A 24,018-nucleotide genomic window follows, 5' to 3' on the forward strand; every position below is an offset into this window, starting at 1 on the left:
ATTATTTTTCTTTTATTGCAGGAGATCGTTGGCTTCAGCTGGAATGGGCGTGATGGTAAGTATAGTTTAATTTAGAACAATAAAGAATTGTGTCTTTATTTCAATTAAAGGACTTTATTCTGGGTGTTGTGTTTTTTTTAAATACTTTACTAGAAATTCATGGTGGTCATGTCTAATATTGGCGTGACCCCATGAATTTCGGGCTTAGGGCCAGCTGATAATGCCAAGCTGGCCTTAACCCCTTTATTACCCAGTGAGCCACCGCACCAGGGCCCTGGATGAGTTGGGTACAGCGCCAGAAGATGGCGCTTCTATGAACGCGCCATTTTCCGGGGCGGCTGCGGACTGCAATTTGCAGCGGGTGGGGCCCAGAAAGCTTGGGCCTCCCTGCGCTGCAGATTCCAGCCCCCAGCTGCCTAGTTGTACCTGGCTGGACACAAAAATAGGGCGAAGCCCCACGTATTTTTTTTTTAAATTATTTCATGAAATTCATGAAATAATTAAGAAAAAAAGGGCTTCCCTATATTGTTGTGTCTGGCCAGTTACAAATAGGCAGCTGGTGGTTGGGGGCAGCCCGTTCCTGCCTGCTGTACCTGGCTGGACACAAAAATAGGGCGAAGCCCCACGTATTTTTTTTTTTAATTATTTCATGAAATTCATGAAATAATTAAGAAAAAAAGGGCTTCCCTATATTGTTGTGTCCGGCCAGGTACAAATAGGCAGCTGGTGGTTGGGGGCAGCCCGTTCCTGCCTGCTGTACCTGGCTGGACACAAATATAGGACGCAGCCCCACATCAATTTTTTTTTAATTATTTCATGAATTTCCTGAAATAATTAAAAAAAAATTGACGTGGGGCTTTGCACTATATTTGTGTCCAGCCAGGTACAGCAGGCAGGAACGGGCTGCCCCCAACCACCAGCTGCCTATTTGTACCTGGCCGGACACAACAATATAGGGAAGCTCTTTTTTTCTTAATTATTTCATGAATTTCATTAAATAATTTAAAAAAAAAATACGTGGAGCTTCGCCCTATTTTTGTGTCCAGCCAGGTACAACTAGGCAGCTGGGGGCTGGAATCTGCAGCGCAGGGAGACCCAAGCTTTCTGGGCCCCACCCGCTGCAAATTGCAGTCCGCAGCCGCCCCGGAAAATGGCGCGTTCATAGAAGCTGGATGCTGTACCTGGCTGGCATACAAAAATATAGCAAAGCCCACGTCAACATTTTTGGGAAAAATTAATTAAAAAATAAATAATAATTTAGGGACTGCATCTTTATTAACTCCTCAAATGTCATTTAGTGTTAAAATAAAGGATTTATTTTAAAAAAAAATTGGCGTGGGGTTCCCCATAATTTTAGTCTCTATCGGAGGTTAAGCAGACGGCTGGGGAAGATGTTTGAAGCCTGGGAAGGGGGTAATACCCACGGAGCTTCCCAGACTACTAATATCAGCCCCCAGCTGAATACCTAGCCTTTACTAGCTATTAAAATGGGGAACCCCCCCAAAAAAATGACGTGGGGTCCCCCCTATTTTAATAGCTAGCAAAGGCTAGGCAGACAGCTGGGGGCTGATATTAATAGCCCAGGAAGGGTGCCATGAATATTGGCCCCCTCCCAGGCTAGAAACACCAGCCGTCAGCCGCCCCAGAAATGGCGCATCCATAGGATGCGCCAATTCTGGCACTTAGCCTCGCTCTTCCACGCTGCCCTGGTGCGGTGGCAGGGGGTAATAGGGCTGGGGTTCATGTCAGCGCCAGCTGCCATGAAGCCCAGGTTAGTAATGATGGGCGTCTATAAGACACCCCCATTACTAACCTACAAAGTGTTAAAAAGAAAAAACACACTACACCCAGAAAAAAATAATTTATTTGAAATAAAACACACAATTTTATTAAATTCTTAGTTTACTAAAAAAAAATAGTTACCTGTCCACGTTCCTGCGCTGATCTCCCATGCACAGCTGTCACATCTGGAGATGGTGACAGCTGTGCATGGCTGCTCTAAGTTCACACTGCCGGGAACACGTCCGCTCCCGGCAGCGGGAGCCACTGACTGAGGTCACCGGAGTGCATTCAGTCAGCGCAGCTCCGGAGACCTCCTTTACGGCACTGCTGTACCGTGGGAATTTCTCACGATACAGCAGGGCCGTAAAGGAGTTGACCGGAGCAGCGCTGCCTGAACTCCGGTGAACCCGCTTATGCAATGACGGGGCTGCTTTACGGCCCCGTCATTCTAGCGGCGGCAGCGGTTCAGAGCGGTCACATTCTATGTGGCTGCTCTGAACTGGAGATCTTCGTGGGACACTCGTGGACTACTACGGAGGGGTAAGGATAAGGTTGTGGTTTATTATTTTATATTTTATTACAGGAGATCGAAGGCTTCGGGGAATTAGGTGTCTAGGTGAGTATAGGTGTAGTTTTTTATTTTTTACTTTATTTTAGGTGGCGATCGGCGGGGACAGGTAATGTATGAACTAATTTATTGTAGGTAACCACTGGCCACCAATGACATGTATTTAACATTTATTGGGGACACAGTAGGGCAATTTAAATAGCAGGATCAGGCTGATGGGAACTACTGCTCCCATCGAGCTGATCCTGCTGGCACGAGTGGACGGGGGACAGACATAGGCCGATGGGAGTAGTAGTGTCACATCGGCCTATGTCTGCCTGCACGCACAGACACCGCGCACACATCGCACAGACACCGCGCACACACACCCGCAGACATCGCACAGACACCGCACACACCCGCAGACATCGCACACACCCGCAGACATCGCACAGACACCGCGCACACCCGCACACATCGCACAGACACCCACACACACCAATCATGACGGGTCTGGGAGGTGAGGCTGACCTGTGCGACCGTGGGAAAGTTCATGTGAGTTCATGCAATGCAGTCAAGCATGAACTCACATGAACCCTCTGAGGGAACCGCGGCGACTTCAAATGAACAGCTGATCGGCATCACCTGATACCGCAGCTGTTCATTTGAAATAACCGGCGGGAAAGCGCAGGACAGAACGGGAAAGCCGGCGGTGAAGTCTTTTCACTGCCGGCTTCCCCGCCTGGGTCCTTCGCTCCCCGCTCCTTGGTGCTGCGCTCCCCGCCCGGTCCTAACTTACGATCGGGATGGGAGGTGGCGAGGGGAGCGGAGGATCGGGGTGGGAGGCTGCGGGGAAGCAGTATGGGGTTGTGTGATTGTTTAAAAGCCGGCGGCTTTTTACCGCGCGTCGGCTTTTAAACAATCAGGAGAATTCTCCCACGCTGGGATGGCATTCTGATGACAGGCTGGATCGCAGCTGAGCGCTGCCATCCAGCTTATCATCCTTCAGAGACACTGCAGAGCGCAGGCATTATGGGAACTTCCGATTCCGGTATTCGATATTGTAAAAGTATCGGAATTAAGTATCGGAATTCCGATACCGCGAATATCGGCCGATACCCGATATTTCAGTATCGGAATGCTCAACACTAGTCATAACTAAATCCATCACACATTGTACTGTCAGCAGATGGCAGCTGATTACTGCCTCCAGAGAAGTGTTTCATGTTCACAGGTGTTCCCTATGTTTCGTTTTAATGAACTCCGTACCTCTTTGTCTCCAGCTCTTTGCATAGCATCCCCCAAGTGAAAGTAAAAGCGGCCATCATCCGTACCAGGCTCACCAGACAACAGGCCTTCCTGAAATAAAGATCGTTGTGAACTGACACTAAGAAATATCTACTCTGAAACTAATAACCAGCACAGTAACATGATCACAAAAGGACAACATGATAGACTGATTAAAGGGAAACGGTCAGCGGGTTTTTCCTACCTCATCTGAGAGCAACATAATGTAGGAAAAGAGACCCTCATTTCAGGGCTGTATCACTTAATTTACTGGGTGCAACAGTTGTGAAACAATCTGAGTTTTTAGATCTAAAATGCAGCAGAGTTCAGAAAGCTAACTCCGCCCACACCCCTGATAAGCAGCTCTCTGTTTACATTGTTTATTGACAGTAAGCTATTTATCAGTGCTGGGGCGGAGTTGGAGCATGTTGCAAGCAGGAGCTAGTCTGGCAGTGATAATCTCCTGCTGATAAAACACTCATTGTATGGAAACAGCAGCACACAATCTAATAAGTGACACATCGCTGAAATCAGTGTCTTCGCCTGTACCTCATGTTGCCCTCAGATTACATAGCAAAAACTTGCTGACAGATTCCCTTTAAGGATTCACCGGGAAATATAATAATAAATCCTTTAATCTGGCCTTTTCTCTCCTTTTTAGGAAACTTTTTTTTTCAAATGCAAAAAGAGCTTTCTTGCCATTCTGGACTAACACCAAGAGGAAGAACAGGATTAACTAAATGCAGATGCCACATTTATGACTGGGTCATACGAGCGTATGAAAAAATTATCCAATTGTCATACAGAAAACTCGATTTTCATCCCTGTGCCATCCATGTGTCCATATTGTACAGTTTTGCCACACCAAGAGTACATCGACAGCCTGTGCTTGGTTTGAACAGTTATTTTGTGCTGACAGATTTCCTTTAATAGTCATTGTGACTATACCTCCATTCATTCTCTATGGGGATGCCAAAAATAACAGACTACAGCAGTAGTCTATCTGCAGCAGTCCCATAAAATTGAATGGAGCAGCAGCGCACATGAGCGACCACAGCTCCATCCAAATGGAGGCCCGTTCAGGTGAACTAGTAACTAACACCTATTCTGGAATGAAGGGAATATCAATTTAAGTTTAATAGTACGTCCTTACTCATTTTTTTAATGTGCCCCACTGTGAGCTCTTTTACCGACTTAAGAAAAAAGGATTTTCTGGTTGTTTAACCTTATTGTGTCAATAATGGGTCGCTGTGATGTTGAAAATTAATTCTTGAGCACACTTGAGTATTTTGTAGAAAAAAAAAATGATTGGACGTAAACAATAATATTAATTCAATATACACGCTTGGGTCTGTTCCTAGCTAAGATACTAAAACTTTGGCCAACATTTTTTTTAAGATGGAACCATTTTAGCCAATTTCGAAGCTAGAGCTAGTCTACTTTATACACAAATATTGAGACACATTTCTGACACAAGAGCAAATTTCATACTGGCTAAAACGTCATGTTCTACATCATGGCCTGTGTGAAGTAGAGATTTGACTTTTTTCTAAAGTTTGAAATTGTTATGACATCTTTAAAAAGGTTTTACATTTACTACATGTTTCTAAATCCTAGCCAAACAGTAAGCCATGTCCACTTATTTTTTAAGGAAAACTGACGCGGATGATTCATGGCTTTAAATTCTAGCTTAAATGACTAATAAATATGTCACAAAACAGGATAGACATTATTTGGAGTAGCATGTGTCAAAAATAGATACAAATACAACCCTAAATGTACACCAATATACTCGGACCTACGTCAGTACTCTACAGCTTGGTCTCAGTAAAGGCAGTATTTCCTTGCGTCTTGACAATCTGCACTAAAGTTCCTGTTGGTTGAAAATGAAGCTGGTGGCGTCCAATGTGTGCAGTGAATAAATTAAATTAGAAAGAGGCATGACTAAACATGCAAAGATGTGTGAACTTTTTTTAAGCAATTTTGCTCCTTACCTTTAAATAAGGAATGCTTTCAACAATTTTATTTTCTGCTTTGAGGATAAATCCGTAATGTACTTTGGCAAAACCATTAGAAGGTTCCAATGATAAAACCTGAAACAAGAAAAGAAGACATTTCCCTGAGTATATCTGAATAAGAAAAATAAACCTTCCAAAAGAAAACTTCTTATATAATTTGTTTTAGGAACCACAATGCATAGCTGGATCCTTCGGGTAAAGTGGACCACCAGCATCCAAAGGATTATTGGGTTTTGTTATCGTATTTTTCATTCTGACAGGAAAAATATCGTTGACAGAACTCTGATGCAGATATACAGGTACCGGAGACAGAAATCCATTAACAGCAGAGCATAGGGCATGGGGCTTCCTAGAGTATAGAGCACCCTGTTGTTTGCACACAGCTACATGGATGAGACTGTTGGGTAACGCTCCCAAAAAGCCTCAAGTTGATCTTTATGCAAGTTACTGGAGGTAAAAAAGTGTGGAGCCCCAAAACTCATACATGGATAGACTATTCTAACATTTGGCCAATAGCTTCAAAACTCTTGACGCGCATAGTGTAAATGGTTCATCTAAAAATCTGAGTAAAGATCTACAATACAAAAAGTCTCCATTCCTCCTTGAAGGTGTTCTACATAACAAAACGTGCGTTGGGGCACGAGGACAAACACTGAGTGACATGGGTAAGATACCTTTACAACCATATATGTGGTCTTGATCATGTGATCTCCATCATGGTATGTGTCCCTGATGGCCTAGTGGGACACACTACACATGTTAGTAGGTTGCTGAGCTTAAAGCGCACCTGTCAGCAGGATTGTGCTCAGTAAACCACATACACTGTCAGGTGGGGCAACATTACACTGATTAATATGATACCTTAGTTGATGTGTAATCTTTACTTTCAGTTTGGAGATAATGATATGCTCGTGCTTCGGGCGGCCTGTGGGGGGCGCTCTATCTGATGCTCTGCTTACTTATTCATCTGTATTCTCTTATGACAGCTCACTGTGCCTTCACTGACCTGCCTCCTATTTTACCTAGCCCCGCACTACTAGATGCATTATGTAAAATAGGAGGCAGGTCAGTGAAGGCACAGTGAACTGTCATAAGAGCATACAGAAGAATAGGTAAGCAGAGCACCAGATAGAGCGCCCCTCACAGGCCACCCTGAAGAACGAGCATATAATTATCTCCAAACTGAAAGTAAAGATTACACAAGAACCACAGGACGGATTTCATCAACGAAGGTATCATTTTAATCAGTGTAATGTCGCCCTCCTGACAGTGTATGTGGTTTACTGAGCATAATCGTGCTGACAGGTGAGCTTTAATTCTATTTCATTTATATGGTTGCATGATTATACGGGTTGGCAACTTGTTGGTCACTAGACACTGAGTTGATTTGATTAATCACACGATGTTGGCCAATCAATAGAACGCTATTTATGATATAGACTGCAGCTGTACGTATGTGTGGCCGCACCTTTTTTTAGTGTGTTACATATTGTCAGAATCATACTATTACCTCTACCCTATCCATGTGCTTCCCATGTGTTTTTCCTTTTTTTGTTGTGAGCTCATTCTGTTACCTCAGTTGATTGATACTGTGGAAGAATATTCCTTTTGTGCAGATGCTAAACAGCACGGCTCTTTTTAATATTGTATGTCTTTTTTTATTAATAAATTGCGTCATTTTTTCTATCTTTTGGCGACAATGACTCGTTTCTTGGTTCTTTGTAGGTTAATACAAAAAGTCTTTTGGAATTCTGCACATCTGAAAATGTAAATAAAAGCAGTAGAACTACTACACTGGACCAGAGCCCCGCAAAGCTCCTCCTAGCTCCAACATCCCCGGTGCCTCTCCTGATTAGTAGGCCGTGGACGACATGTGTTCCTAGCTCTGCAGTGTAATGAAGACAAAAAGACCTGTATCAAAGAATCTGTATCAAAGAATCAAAATTCTAAACACAAAAAAGCAAATGGAGGAAAACACTTGCAAAACTAGGTTTATTGTACTCGATTTACCTCTTCATACACTTCTTTGGCTTTCTGATTATCTCCTAGCAAAAGGTAGCCAACACCAAGCTCATTCTTGAGTGATGTATCCTCAGGGTACAGCTGTACTAACTTCTGAAGAGTAAGTATAGATCCTCGCATGCGTCCTGGGGTGTGAAAACAAAGCCGAAAAGTTAATATATAAAATTAGTTTCCTCATGAAAAACAAGCAGCTCAATGGCTGATATAAAGGAAAGTGTCCTCAAAAAAGGCTTCGTAGGCACAAGATCAATGTCCTATCAATGTTTTGCCAGTGCAAACATTTGCATGTGCTTGAAGACAATTGTTCTGCTGTTCAATAAATTATTAGGATTTGGGGTAGGAGGGGTCTGAAGCTTCTTAACATCTGTATAGCTAAGGCTATGGGCACTAAGCGTCTTTTAGGCACCGCAGCCACCAAGTTTTCCCAGGTGAAGCTGCTTCAGGAAAACGTCTGCCGTTGTTTACCCCAGACAGCTTCACTGGCACCTTTATCGTCGTTCCTGTGGCGGCTTTTACGCTATACTGTGAAGTATAGAGAGCACAAGCAGCCTGAAGAATGATCATGTCACTTCTTTTAACCGTTTCAGGATTTCCAAACCCTGTTGCAGTTAAAAGAAGTGACATAAGACGGAACATGTGCTCAGCAATGTTGTTTTGACATTGCTGTGCAATCGGCCTCATCCACATATTCGCGTTGCAAGTATTGTATTCGTTTTTTTCACGGATAGAACACGTGCCTGTTATATTCTATGGTGCTAGTCACATGTTTTTTCTCAGGCCGAGTGCTCATGCAAAACTCACGGAGACAGGTCTGTCTTTTTCTGGTATCACAGATGATAAGGGCCAATATAAGTCTATGGGTCCGTGAAAAAGACGTACAACACATGGATGGCATCAGTGTATAATCTGTGTGCAGTCCGTGATTAACATTGCAAAGGATAGGAGAAGATTTGTCATTTATTTATCCATCTATGAAAAACATTGATGACACTGATGGTAAAAACAGATGCACTGACCATACACTGATGGCACCCTGATGGTAAAATTGGACACACGGACCATACACTGATAAAACACTGATGGCAAAAACAGACACACGGACCGTACACTGATGGTAAAATTGGACACACGGACCTACACTGATGGTAAAATCAGACACACGGACCATACACTGATGGCACACTAATGGTAAAATCGGACACACAGACCATACACTGATGGAACACTGATGGTAAAATCGGACACACGGATCATACACTGATGGCACACTAATGGTAAAATCGGACACACAGACTATACACTGATGGCACACTGATGGTACAATCAGACACACAGACCATACACTGATGGCACACTAATGGTAAAATCGGGCACACAGACGGTAAAATCGGACACAAGTACCATACACTGATGGCACACTAATGGTAAAATCAGACACACGGACCGTACACTGATGGCACACTGATGGTAAAATCGGACACACAGACCGTACACTGATGGCACACTGATGGTAAAATCGGACACACGTACCATACACTGATGGCACACTAATGGTAAAATCGGACACATGGACCGTACACTGATGGTAAAATCGGACACACAGACCGTACACTGATGGTAGAATAGGACACACAGACCGTACACTGATGGTAGACTAGGACACACAGACCGTACACTGATGGTAGACTAGGACACACAGACCGTACACTGATGGTAGACTAGGACACACAGACCGTACACTGATGGCACACTGATGGTAAAATATCATACACTGACCGTACACTAATCCAAAACACTGATTGTACCAGAACCATTTTTTCATGTATGTGTTTAAACACAGATCTGTGAATGATGCCTTATGTTCATTTTATGGGGTGATTTTTCAGACAGATTCCTGGTTTTGGCCTAAGAGAACCTTTAACCAAATTTTTCTTGAATGCAAGTTGTAATTGTAGCTGCAGAATGAAAAAAACCCTTTTTATTTTTATTTTCCTCTCTGTTGCGGAGATATTAGCAAAGTATCTGGCACCTAATGTGTTAACTTTAGTCAAGTCCAAGTGGGTGTTATTAGACACTTTTCACTGGGGGTGTTCACTTCTTCTCCCTGTATGAGTTGTTATCCGAACACCCACTTGGACTTAACTAAAGTTAATACATTAGGTGCCAAATACTCTGATTGCTAATATCTATGTAATTGAGAAGAGAAATTGTAAAAAAAAAAAAAAAGTTTTATTACATCGTGTGTCCAGTTCTACATGAAAAATTTGGTGAGAGGTCCTCTTTCAGGTGTAATTGCACTTTCAGGTAATTTTTCAGAATCAGCTGTCATGAGGAATAACACTATTTGGGGCCCTTATATGACTTGCATTAATTAGTGATTTTTCCTTTGTAGGCACTAGTCAATGAAGCTCCTACAACTTCTCTTTGTGTACTCTGCCTCTTTCTCTCTCCAGCTTCACCCCCTTCCTCTTTATACGTAGCACGTGTAATTTTATCCCTCACTGAAGACAGATCTGTAGACAGATTTGAGAAATTATTTAGAATGAATGATCAGTGCAGGAGAGAAGTGTAATAAGTGGGATAGAGGTATTTATTTTGTAATAAGATATATATAACAGATGATTTCTGACATAAAATTCAAAGTGTAGTTACTTTTTAAGCAAACCAGTAAAAGGCTGGCTCGTTTGTAAAGTGTGGTTAGAAATTAAACTATAAGTACCATTTGTTCATTCCAGTGTTGTTTCACTGCAGCACCACATGTATGATTGCATTGTTAGGCCTCCTAATAGCATATTCTTTTCTGTTGCTTAAATGAGAATGACTACAGGTGATAATGAAAATGTTTTGTTCCGGAAAGTTTGTCATTTTCATTACTGTTCTGTATTATTAATGTATCCAGGGAAGGAACGCTGAGTCCACTAAGTAATCAGACTGTGCCACCCGTTATGTCATCGCCGCCCTCACATAGTACAAACACCTTTATTTCCAGGCTGTGTCACTCACAGAGTTCAGAACTTCACACTTCTCCCCAGAGATTTCTAATTCTCAATCAGTAAGGATCTGAACGTGGGGTTTTAAGTGTCCCCCTAGTTGTCACTCTACGTACACGGGACTAAAAGTAATCATACCTAACTCCAATTGTTTCCAAGTCACTAATTAGTTATAAGCACCAGTAAATAATATCTGTACAATTCATGTCAATGGTGACATGCATGAAAATAATGCCTGACATCAGAACAAAGCAATCAGAAAACAGTGGCGAGAACTGCTTCAGCTTCCATTTCAATCCTTATATCAGTGATTGACAAGGCTTCTAAAGAGGTTTTGCAGCAGCCTGGTGAATGTATTGTATAAAGGATACTAAAGCTAATGCAGATCATCTTTTAGATGGATTTGAAGCTTTTGCTTCAGGTCTTAGGGTATGTGCCCACGTAGCGTTTTACAAGCGTATTATATGCTGCGGAATTTCCGCAGCGTAAACGCTTGTGAAACACTTGTTAATCCGCACCCCATGGTACCCAATGAGAATCCACAATTTCAATGCCCATGCTGCGGATTTTTCCGCAGCGTTTTTGATGCGCTCAAAAATCCGCAGCATGTCAATTAATTTTGCGTTTACGCATGCGGAATTGCCTTGTCAATGCAATAAAAAACGCAAGGCAATTCCGCATGTTCCAAACACTTCTAAAACGCGCGAAAAACGCTTGCCAAATGCCGCAAGCGTTTTTCCGGGAGAGGACATGCGGAAATGAAGCAGAAATTTTCTGCTTCGTTTCTGCAACGTGGGCACATAGCCTTAAAGGGGTTTTGAACCAATGCGTATTACAAGGTGTATTGTTCCAGACGCCTTAAAGGGAACCAGTCATGTGAAAAAATGCTATTAACCTTCAGATATGGGGTTAATCTTCAGGTTAATAGCATTCTGAACCTGCTCGGAGCAGGCACTTAGACCCTCGCTGGCAGGATGAAAAACTTCTTTCCTCCTGGTAGCATTCGGGTTTCGGTCACGGAGGCGTCACCAATGCAGGTTCAGTCACCGCTCTGTATACAGTGCTGGCCAAAAGTATTGGCACCCCTGCAATTCTGTCAGATAATACTCAGTTTCTTCCTGAAAATGATTGCAATCACAAATTCTTTGGTCTTATTATCTTCATTTAATTTGCTTGTAAGGAAAAAACACAAAAGAGAATGAAGCAAAAATCAAATCATTGATCATTTCACACAAAACTCCAAAAAAGGGCCGGACAAAAGTATTGGCACCCTCAGCCTAATACTTGGTTGCACAACCTTTAGCCAAAATAACTGCGAACAACCGCTTCCGGTAACCATCAATGAGTTTCTTACAATGCTCTGCTGGAATTGTAGACCATTCTTCTTTGGCAAACTGCTCCAGGTCCCTGATATTTGAAGGGTGCCTTCTCCAAACTGCCATTTTGAGATCTCTCCACAGGTGTTCTATGGGATTCAGGTCTGGACTCATTGCTGGCCACCTTAGAAGTCTCCAGTGCTTTCTCTAAAACCATTTTATAGTGCTTTTGGAAGTGTGTTTTGGGTCATTGTCCTGCTGGAAGACCCATGACCTCTGAGGGAGACCCAGCTTTCTCACACTGGGCCCTACATTATGCTGCAAAATTTGTTGGTAGTCTTCAGACTTCATAATTCCATGCACATGGTCAAGAAGTCCAGTGCCAGAGGCAGCAAAGCAACCCCAAAACATCAGGGAACCTCCGCCACGTTTGACTGTAGGGACCGTGTTCTTTTCTTTGAATGCCTCTTTTTTTTCCTGTACACTCTATGTTGATGCTTTTTCCCAAAAAGCTCTACTTTTGTCTCATCTGACCAGAGAACATTCTTACAAAACGTTTTAGGCTTTCTCAGGTAAGTTTTGGCAAACTCCAGCCTGGCTTTTTTATGTCTTGGGGTAAGAAGTGGGGTCTTCCTGGGTATCCTACCATACAGTCCCTTTTCATTCAGACGCCGGCGGATAGTACGGGTTGACACTGTTGTACCCTCGGACTGCAGGGCAGCTTGAACTTGTTTGGATGTTAGTCAAGGTTCTTTATCCACCATCCGCACAATCTTGGGTTGAAATCTCTCGCCATTTTTTTTTTCCGTCCACATCTAGGGAGGTTAGCCACAGTGCCATGGGCTTTAAACTTCTTGATGACACTGCGCACGGAAGACACAGGAACATTCAGGTCTTTGGAGATGGACTTGTAGCCTTGGGATTGCTCATGCTTCCTCACAATTTGGTTTCTCAAGTCCTCAGACAGTTCTTTGGTCTTCTTTCTTTTCTCCATGCTCAATGTGGTACACACAAGGACACAGGACAGAGGTTGAGTCAACTTTAATCCATGTTAACTGGCTGCAAGTGTGATTTAGTTATTGCCAACACCTGTTAGGTGCCACAGGTAAGTTACAGGTGCTGTTAATTACACGAATTAGAGAAGCATCACATGATTTTTCAAAGGGTGCCAATACTTTTGTCCACCCCCTTTTTTAGGTTTGGTGTGGAATTATATCCAATTTGGCTTTAGGACAATTCTTTTTGTGTATTTTTCATTGAAGACAAATTAAATGAAGAGAATAATACCAAAGAATTTGTGATTGCAATCATTTTCAGGAAGAAACAGAGTATTATCTGACAGAATTGCAGGGGTGCCAATACTTTTGGCCAGCACTGTATAGAGACTGGAGGTGGTAACTGCTCCTCCGCAGTGACTGACAGCACAGGTGGCTGTCAGTCACTGCGGAGGACACGGATACAGCCGCCGTCTCACTATTCACAGAGCAGTTACTGAACCTGCACCGGTGACGCCTCCGTGACTGAAACCCGAACGCTACTGGGAGGAATAAAGTTTATTTTTTGGGCTTTCAGTCATAGAGGAGCGGCTTCAGTCACCGTTCAGTACATAGTGTGCAGCGGCGGCTAACCACACCCCAGCACTGACTGCATCCGGCTCTGTACTGATGCACTGCTGAGCCGGCTGTCAGTCAGTGCTGGGGCGTTGGTACAGCCGTTCACTATGTACTGAGCGGTAACTGAAGCCCCACCGGCCACGCTTCTACGACTGAAAGCCTGAGGCTGCCTAGAGGAATAAAGTTAATTTCCTCCCAGACAACCAGGCTTCCAGTGCGACGGCTGCACAGCTTCAGAATGTTAACCTGCAAATTAACCCCATTTCTGCAGGTTTATAGCTTTTTTTCACATGGCAGGTTCCCTTTAAACATATTCAGCACTTTAAATTGTGTAAAATGTCATTTGAAAAGAAGGAACACTGGGGCAGATTTATCAAAAGTGTGTAAAGAGAAAACTGTTTTTGATACCCTTAGCAACCAATCACAGAGCAGCTTTCAGTTTACCAGACCAGGTTATGAAATGAAAGATGCACTGGGATTGGTTGCTATAGGCAGCAAAGATAGTTCCCTCTTTAGACACTTTTGATAAATCTGCCCCAATGTTATTCACTGATTGAAGAAAATTATCCTGTCTCATATTATTTAAAAAAAGGGTTCTGCATCAGCTGAAGTAGAAGGTTTTAGGCACTGATAAAATAATGTCCCTAATCTGTCTACTATGTATAGACTTTAAAGAAAGCTTCTTACTAAATGTTTTCAAAATATGGCACCCCGGGATATCATTAATAACTGGCAGAACAGGACATACAATTAGTGCCCAAGTCCACCCTTTTTCACATGTTTCAACGTATGATTCATGTCATTGTCCCATCCCCTGATGACGCCGCACATGTGGTGAAACGTGTTAAAAGGTGCACTAATTGTATGTCCTGGTCTGCCAGTTAGTGATGACACCCCAGGGTGCCATCTTTTGAAAACATTTAGCAGGAAGCTTTCCTTAAATAGTAGGCAGATTATTAGGGATATTACTTTATTGATAACCCGTATGTATTTTAGTCAATACGGTATATTAAAAGTTACGTTTTATGGCTTGCTACAGTGGGATCCAATATGGGGTTCTCCCCTTTTTGCTTATTCTGAATATATCCCTCCCAGGTCTTTCCTGTTTCCCCCTTGTCTGTTTTGAGTTTTAGGCACTGTGTAGAACTGTTGCCTTGAGTTCATTGGTCATTGATTAACACTTTAAAAGAAATGTCTCATCAGAAAATGAACTATTGTTTAAACTAGATTGTTATGCTATATATATATATTTTTTTTTTTCCATTCAATGACATTTTTTGCAGTTTTCCATATTACCATTAAAGAATAGCAAATTGTGCAATTTTCACACAGGTCACTAAACCCACTACAAGACTCATGATTCTTCCTCTGTACAGATGAATTTTTGGAAATCTCATTATCATTACAAGCAGGATTACAATGAAAGGTAATGCCTCTATACAAAGTAGATAACACAGGATCCTCCATTCACAATAGGTAATACCATAGACCTTCTCCTCCACCTCCATTCAGAATAAACTTTGCCCAGAAAGCTTTCCTATAAAAGTTTCAGTCTAAGGCCGGGGTCACACGAGCGTATAACACAACCAAGTGCTATGCGATAAAACATCACATAGGACTTGGACCAGTGTTATCCTATGGGGCTGCTCAGATCTGCGATTATTTTCTCATGTCAATTCGGCATGAGAGAACAATGGCAGCATGCTGCGATTTGCAGTGAGACTCGTCTCACATGCACCCACACAAGTCTATGGGTGCAAGTGAAACATCGGACTGCACTCGGATGTCATCCCAGTACAGTCTGATATACGCTGAGTCAGGCCATGTGGGAAATAACTTTCTCCATCTCCTCCGCATCTGTACTGTGATTCTTTGATGCGAGAGGATCGGAGCACAGAGCACTGACACTCGGATCACGCTCACAGCAGAGCAGGAGCCAAGTGTCATTAGAATTATGCTCTCACATCAGATGCTATACATTCGTCTGATTCCAGACTTATGCTGCTTATATCCATCTGGTTGCTGAAAGTAATCTATACACAATAGGAAGTATTGGTATTGAGCTTGGTGTCTAGTTTGAATATTGCAATATTTCTGGGTTTGTTGGTTCCTTTTTGTTTGTTTTTTTAAATATAGATATTGAAATGGAAAATGAAAAAAAAAACATCAACAGTTGTTTATAAATACATACGATATAAAAGAGTAAGTTAAACACTTGTTTCTGATGACACATTCTCTTTAATAAATATTTTTTTAATTAAAATCTGTTTAGGCCTCCTGACTTATATTGTGCTGATTTCTGTAGTCTCCAATTAGCTTTTACATGGGCTGTTGACTTGCAATAACCGTCTCTGCCATTGGCAAACACAACGGAAACTCTACATGCCCGGTGGTTCATTCAGAGCGAAAGGACTGGTGGCACATACTAATTCACACCATAACTAGCCCTGCAGATATTAACTGCATAATTGTAAATCATCAGGTGTAATTTCTTTTTCCAGGGATCTTTAGAGCCATCTTACCAAGAAATTGCTGGCGATTAGCTCTTCTCTTAAGTGCGATTTTCACAAGATCTGCAGGAACATTGGGAAACGCAGCCACTTCTTCATAAGTGCCAATAGCACGCAACAGAATCTCATTGCTCCTCTTCTTCTCAGCGAGGTCATCTTCAGACTGAAAGAAAAGTCATGGATGGAAGTAGTTACAGAGAAGTGTCTATGAACCTTACATCTAAATGGGCTGAGTACACTGATTTGTATTGGACTCTATCGGGATCCTGTTTTTTTTTCTGCACGATATTGGTCTTTTCACATGGAAGAAATTTTGGCTTCCATAATTTTTAACGGGAATCTGTCACCAGTTTTTTACCCCATCTGAGAGAAGCATGACGTAGGGGCAGAGTCTCTGAGATGTATCATAAGATGATGCGTCCCTTACTGGGCTACTTGCTACAGATTTAATAAAATCACTGATTTCTCTGCTGCCGATCTACCAGTTCTCTGACTGCGGAGTTCTATATAATCCCACCCACATCACTGATTGACAGCTTTCAGTGTACACTGTGCATAGGCAGAAAGCTGCCAATCAGTGGTGGGGGCGGGTTTATACAGAGCTCATAAATATGCTCGACTCTCTGGCAGCAGGTTTACTATTACTGTAGTGATAATCTCCTGCTGATTAAGCAGTGATTTTATAAAAAATACAGCAAGCAGCCCAGTAAGTGACACATCATTGTAACTATGGTCTCCTCATTATGGTGCACAGATTAGGTAGCAAAAACCTGGAGACAGATTCCCATTAAAGAGATACTAAGATGTCGGTTATTAATGGGAATTCAGTGCATAATATAAAATTATTAAATTTTCAAACCTTTAATAAATGACTTTCAAGACCTCTGTTTGCAATACGAACTTTCATTGATTACTCCCAAAGGAAAGAAGTCCGTTTTGGTCATGTGATGGGCACACAGATGCATGGCTCATAAAAGGTACGGTTAAGCTTATCAGAGCTGTGCACCTGAGTGGTCATCACATGTCCAGAACAATTTTCTACCCCCTAGAAATCTTACAATTGGAAGGAATTAAAGGGATTGTCAAATACTAGGATAACCCCTTCTTGATCAAAATGTTTGCCCCGATAAAATAAAAAAAACTATACTCACCTCCCGTGCCGGGACCATTCCCGCGGTGTCAGCACTCGTGCTCCCGTGCACCCAATCAGCGCTGGCATCACTGTCTCCGCCTATGTACGGATTGAACATGAAGGAAGTCAGAAATCAGCTGCAGCCCGGACTTCCTCTTCATGTTCAAGCCGTATGTAGGCTGGGACAGTGACGCAAGCGCTGGTTGGGGCGCCAGCGTCATATGTCACAACAACAGCATGGGAGCCCCGGGACCACGAGTGCTGACACTGTGGGAACGGTGACGGCACCGGAGGTGAGTATAGGTTTTTTTATTTTATCAGGAGCAAACATTTAGTTCAAGAAGGGGTTGTCCGAGTAGTGGACAACCCCTTTAATAAAGAAAGTAATTTTAAAATGATGTAAATTTTCATTGCATAAACCATAACATCTATCTGTTAAAGGCGAGTAAATCTTTTAAAATTAAAATTCAATAACTTTGCCCAAAAATTTTATTTGCGGTAAATTGAAAGTACCGCAAAGTCTCCAATTGCCCTGACAAAATGTGTATGACACTCTCTTCTAGGACTGCATCTAAACCCTTTCGAGCTTTTTAACGCAAACACAGCCATAGTAATGTCAGATTGACTTGAACATATATGCCTATGGGTAAACTAATGGTAATTGTTCTTCACTGTTGTGCTGTCACACACTATCTGTACAGTTTTTTTCAGTGTTTTATGACTTTCTCTCCTTATCTCTGTAACGGGTCTGGGAGGCGGAACCTCTGAGCTACTATACAAGGGGGCGGTCCTTGTAAGGGAGCGGGTGGCGACCAGGCAGGCAGTCACAGCAGGTGACCGGGACAGTCTCTAGAAGAACGGGCAGGAGGTCACGGCAAGTGACCGCGGCAGTCGCTGGATGAACGGGCAGATGGTCACGGCAAGTGACCGGGGCAGTCTCTGGGTGAACGGGCAGATGGTCACGGCAAGTGACCGGGGCAGTCTCTGGGTGAACGGGCAGATGGTCACGGCAAGTGACCGGGGCAGTCTCTGGGTAAAGGGTTGGTACGACCTGTGGCGGCTGATGGTAGACGTGAGCTCCCAGGTGAGCAGGCGAGAGTCTCTGGATAAACGGGTGGTCACAGCATGTGACGGCGGAGCCTCCAGGAAGACCAACAGACAGGCGGCAGATGAGCGCTCCCAGGTGAGCGGGCAGAAGTCTCTGGACAGGCGGGTGGTCACAGCATGTGACGGCAGAGCCTCCAGGTAGGCTAGCAGACAGACAGCAGATGAGCGCTCCCAGGTGAGCGGGCAGGAGTCACTGGACAGGCAGGTGGTCACAGCACGTGACGGCAGAGCCTCCAGGTAGGCTAGCAGACAGGCAGCAGATGAGCGCTCCCAGGTGAGCGGGCAGGAGTCACTGGACAGGCAGGTGGTCACAGCACGTGACGGCAGAGCCTCCAGGTAGGCTAGCAGGCAGGTAGCAGATGTGCGCTCCCAGGTGAGCGGGCAAGCTGGTCCTTAGACAGACTGACAGGAGTAGTAAGGCAGACCGTCGGACCTCAGGCTAGCAGGCAGGTAGCAGAATATCAGGCAGGAATAAGACAGCAAGCTGGCAGGAATCTGGCAGGTATCTGGCAGGTAACTGGCAACGGGACCTGAGGGCTGAAGCAGAGTAGTGAACAGTGCAACAACATTGCTCGGGCACCTCCATTTTGGAGGAGGTGCCTTATATATGGTGAAGTCCTCCGGCCATTGGCCGGGGACTCCTTAGGACGGCGCGCGCGGCCCCTTTAAGAGGGAGGGAGAGCGCGCGCGCCCTAAGCACAGTGGCCGGGAAGGAGCGCGCGCTGCCAGCAGAGCGGGAGGAGGACGCCGGGCACGGAGCAGAGAGGTGAGGGGAACAGCGTCCCTGCCTAGCAGAGGGCAGGGACGCCGGCGCCACAGTACCCCCCCCTTTAGGCCCCCCCTTTTTTAGGCCAGACAGAAATTTAGCAAGGATGAGCGGGGCATGGATGTTCTCCCGGGGCTCCCACGTTCTCTCCTCAGGACCAAACCCCTTCCAATCTACTAGAAAAAAGGTCTTTCCTCTTACCCTTTTGGTGGCAAGAATGTTCTCTACCTCAAACTCGTCCTCAGCAGAAACCGGAGCAGGAGGCGTACCTGTAGACTTGGAAAAAGAGTTAAGTACCACAGGTTTGAGGAGAGATACATGGAAGGAGTTAGGGATCCGTAAGTTGGCCGGGAGTTTCAATTTATAGGCCACCGGGTTGATCTGACTGATGACCTCCAGAGGACCGATGAACCGAGGCCCTAACTTGTAAGAAGGTATCTTGAGTCGGACATATTTAGATGAGAGCCAGACTTTATCTCCAGGATGAAATTGTGGAGGATCCAGGCGTTTTTTGTCAGCGTGTCTTTTCATCCGTTCGGACGACTGAAGGAGTGCGGATCGGGTACTCTCCCAAATGGAGGAAAATTTGCTAACGAGAGATTCCGCAGCCGGGTTGTCCACAGAGGTGGAGACAGGAAAAGGAATCCGAGGATGCTGACCGAAGACTACAAAAAACGGGGATTTGGAGGAGGATTCGCTCTCGTGATTGTTATAAGAGAACTCGGCCCATGGTAGGAGATCCACCCAGTCTGAATGATGGGCATTAACGAAGTGCCGGAGGTAACTGGTCAGGTTCTGATTGATCCGCTCCACTTGACCATTGGACTGTGGGTGGTAAGCGGAAGAGAAGTCCAGGGTGACGTCTAGCAGTTTACAACTGGCTCTCCAGAAGCGTGAGGTGAACTGTACCCCACGATCCGACACGATGTGGAGGGGCAGGCCATGAAGACGAAAGATGTGACGAATAAAGTCTTTCGCTAGCTCGGGTGCAGACGGGAGGCCTGGCAGGGGAACGAAATGAGCCATCTTGGAGAAGCGGTCAGCGACCACCCAAATGACCGTACAACCGGCAGAGACTGGGAGGTCAGTTATAAAGTCCATTGCTATATGCTGCCAGGGGGCAGCAGGTACAGAAAGCGGAAGGAGGCGACCGACTGGCAGATGTCTCGGAACCTTGTTGCGGGCGCAGGACACACAGGCAGAAACAAAGTCTATTACGTCCTTGTGCAGGGTAGGCCACCAGTAGTGCCGGGTAATAAGCTGGAGGGTCTTTTTCTGACCGGCGTGGCCAGCCAGTTTAGACGAGTGACCCCAGTGAAGGATCTTCTCCCGATCAGGTACTGATACGAACGTCTTTCCGGGAGGGATACGATTTAGACTCACGGGAGCCACCTGCATTACTCTGGCGGGATCGATGATGTGTTTCGGATCTTCCTCGAGATCAGACACCAGAAAGGATCGAGACAAGGCGTCCGCCTTGACGTTTTTGTCAGCCGGGCGAAAATGAAGAACAAAATCAAAGCGAGCAAAAAACAAGGACCACCGGGCTTGGCGCGGGTTAAGTCTCTGGGCATGCTGGAGGTAAGCCAAGTTCTTGTGGTCAGTGTAAATTATTACCGGGTGAAGAGCCCCCTCGAGCAGGTAACGCCACTCCTCCAATGCCAGTTTGATGGCCAATAACTCTCGGTCTCCTATGGAATAATTGCGCTCTGAGGAGGAGAAGAGTTTAGAGAAGAAGCCGCAAGTTACCATCCTCCCGGAAGATGATTTTTGAGTAAGTACCGCTCCGGCTCCAGAGGAGGAGGCGTCAACTTCCAGGAAGAACTGCTTGTTGCCGTCCGGGCGATGCAGCACCGGGGCGGAAGAGAAGGCCTGTTTTAAGGAAAGAAAGGCCTCCTCTGCTTCGGGCGGCCACTCTTTGGGATTAGTACCCTTACGGGTGAGCGCGGAAATTGGGGCAGTCCGGGAAGAGAAGTGCGGTATGAAGAGGCGGTAGTAGTTGGCGAAGCCCAGGAACCGCTGAATGGCCTTCAACCCCTCCGGTCGAGGCCATTTCTCGATGGCAGACAGTTTCTCTGGATCCATTCGTAGGCCGGTCTGAGAAATAATGTAGCCCAAAAACGGAAGCGAGGTCTGCTCAAAGAGGCACTTCTCGTATTTAGCGAAGAGGTGATTCTGCCTGAGCCTGAGCAGGACCTGACGAACGTCCCTCCGGTGAGTCTGGAGATCCGGAGAGAAGACCAAGATGTCGTCCAGGTACACCACTACGCAGGAGTAGAGAAGGTCCCGGAAGATGTCATTGACCAACTCTTGAAAGACGGCAGGAGCGTTACAGAGACCAAAGGGCATTACCAGATATTCATAGTGGCCGTCCCGGGTGTTGAATGCCGTCTTCCATTCATACCCCTGACGGATACGAACCAGGTTGTACGCCCCACGGAGGTCCAGTTTGGTGAAGATTCTAGCCCCCCTCAGACGATCAAATAACTCCGGAATGAGCGGAAGGGGGTACTTATTCTTCATCGTGATCTGGTTAAGGCCTCTATAGTCTATACAGGGACGGAGAGAGCCGTCCTTCTTTTTGACGAAAAAGAAGCCTGCTCCCGCTGGGGAGGTAGATTTCCGGATGAATCCCCTGGCCAGATTCTCCTCAATATATTCGGACATCGACCGGGTCTCAGCAGCGGATAATGGATAAATACGCCCACGGGGAGGAGTAGTACCAGGTAACAGGTCGATAGGGCAGTCGTATGGTCTATGAGGGGGTAGTGTCTCTGCCTCCTTTTTATTAAAGACATCAGCATAAGACCAATAAGGAATCGGAAGTCCAGGTAGATTAGCTGGGGTAGGAGAAGGACGGACGGGATGGACGGGAACCAGACAGGTCTTATGGCAGTCCTGTCCCCAGCGAAGGACTTCTCCGGTCTGCCAGTCAAGCACGGGTGCATGTCTCTGGAGCCAAGGTAGACCTAGCAAGAGGGCGTGAGAGAGTCCAGGCAGAACATGAAAAGAGATACTCTCAGAATGCAGCATTCCCACCTGCAGAGTAATGGATTCGGTGATGAGTTGGATGGGGCGTGGTAAGAGACCCCCATCCACGGCAGCAACAGACAAGGGTACAGCCAGAGGTTTGGTGGGGATGCAGTATTTCTCTACCAGGGACTGTGAAATAAGATTCCCGGCTGCTCCAGAGTCAAGTTGGGCTAGTTCGAAATAACGGTTCTCCCCGCAGACAATTGAGACTGACAGCAGCAGAGATGGAGAGGATTTATTCTTGTCTAGGTCGACCTCTCTGAGCGAACCTAGACACAGGCGTTTCCCGACCTCTCCGGGCAGGCACGGATCCGGTGCTCTTTACTGCCACAGTAGAAGCAGCTCCCCTCGGCACGGCGTAAGTCCTGACGGATTTTGACCATCTTGGTCTGGTCGACCTGCATAGGCTCAGGAGAGTGTACCTGGGGAGAGACGGATTTCTGAAAAGTAGGAGCTAGACGTGGAAACCTCCTCTCACGGGTGACCTCTTTGGCACGCTCCTGGAACCGTAGGTCAATCCGGGTGGCAAGAGTTATTAGGTCATCGAGAGTGGTAGGAATGTCCCGACCGGCAAGTTCATCTTTAATACGGCCGGACAGACCCTCCCAGAAGACGGATACCAGAGCGTCGTTATCCCAGGCCAGCTCCGAGGCAAGGGTACGGAACCGTATGGCATATTGGCCCACGGTGAGACTTCCCTGACGGAGGCGTAGCAGTGATGATGCGGATGAGGTCTTCCGTCCGGGTTCGTCGAAGACTTTCCGGAAAGCCATGAGAAAGGCAGGCAAGTCGGACACCAGGGGGTCTCCTCTCTCCCATAGAGGATTTAGCCAGGCCAGGGCCTCCCCGGTGAGATGGGACATGATGAAGGCAATTTTGGCCCGGTCGGAGTTAAACTGGTGGGACAGGAGTTCAAAGTGCAGGGTGCACTGATTTATGAAGCCCCGAGCCTGGGCGGAGTCGCCTCCGAAGCGAGGAGGTGCAGAAAGCCGGGGTCCGGGGTAGGATACCATGGTATTAGTGGACAGCGGAGCTGCCGGATTGCGAGTCATGGCACTGGCGGAGGTTGCTGGCGGAGCAGTCAGAGTGTCCAGGCGAGAATTGACATTCCGCAGGTGACCCAGGATGGACTCCTGTTGGGACCTCTGACGGGACAGTTCATGACACAGGTCCGAGAGCGAGGGAGCTTGGGTGCCACCGGGTTCCATGGCCCGAGCAAACTGTAACGGGTCTGGGAGGCGGAACCTCTGAGCTACTATACAAGGGGGCGGTCCTTGTAAGGGAGCGGGTGGCGACCAGGCAGGCAGTCACAGCAGGTGACCGGGACAGTCTCTAGAAGAACGGGCAGGAGGTCACGGCAAGTGACCGCGGCAGTCGCTGGATGAACGGGCAGATGGTCACGGCAAGTGACCGGGGCAGTCTCTGGGTGAACGGGCAGATGGTCACGGCAAGTGACCGGGGCAGTCTCTGGGTGAACGGGCAGATGGTCACGGCAAGTGACCGGGGCAGTCTCTGGGTAAAGGGTTGGTACGACCTGTGGCGGCTGATGGTAGACGTGAGCTCCCAGGTGAGCAGGCGAGAGTCTCTGGATAAACGGGTGGTCACAGCATGTGACGGAGGAGCCTCCAGGAAGACCAACAGACAGGCGGCAGATGAGCGCTCCCAGGTGAGCGGGCAGAAGTCTCTGGACAGGCGGGTGGTCACAGCACGTGACGGCAGAGCCTCCAGGTAGGCTAGCAGACAGACAGCAGATGAGCGCTCCCAGGTGAGCGGGCAGGAGTCACTGGACAGGCAGGTGGTCACAGCACGTGACGGCAGAGCCTCCAGGTAGGCTAGCAGACAGGCAGCAGATGAGCGCTCCCAGGTGAGCGGGCAGGAGTCACTGGACAGGCAGG

The 24,018-nt window shown here is 46.0% G+C and overlaps 1 protein-coding gene across 7 annotated transcripts in view; it reads right to left on the minus strand.

Moving 5' to 3' along the window:
* Window positions 1–24,018, minus strand: part of ASPH (aspartate beta-hydroxylase) — a 223,493-nt gene that overhangs the window by 51,679 nt on the left and 147,796 nt on the right. For all 7 annotated transcript variants that reach the window (XM_073679343.1, XM_073679342.1, XM_073679345.1 and 4 more), the window contains 4 exons: window positions 16,098–16,248; window positions 7,645–7,781; window positions 5,611–5,709; window positions 3,599–3,688 (listed from right to left, as the gene is read on the minus strand). In XM_073679343.1, the coding sequence (XP_073535444.1) occupies window positions 3,599–3,688; window positions 5,611–5,709; window positions 7,645–7,781; window positions 16,098–16,248 (477 nt within the window). The remainder of the gene's footprint in view (window positions 1–3,598; window positions 3,689–5,610; window positions 5,710–7,644; window positions 7,782–16,097; window positions 16,249–24,018) is intronic.

The sequence above is a fragment of the Phyllobates terribilis genome, unplaced genomic scaffold (assembly GCF_046119375.1).
Source record: "Phyllobates terribilis strain yellow unplaced genomic scaffold, ASM4611937v1 Scaffold_4__5_contigs__length_816908805, whole genome shotgun sequence".
NCBI classification, from domain to species: Eukaryota; Metazoa; Chordata; class Amphibia; order Anura; family Dendrobatidae; genus Phyllobates; species Phyllobates terribilis.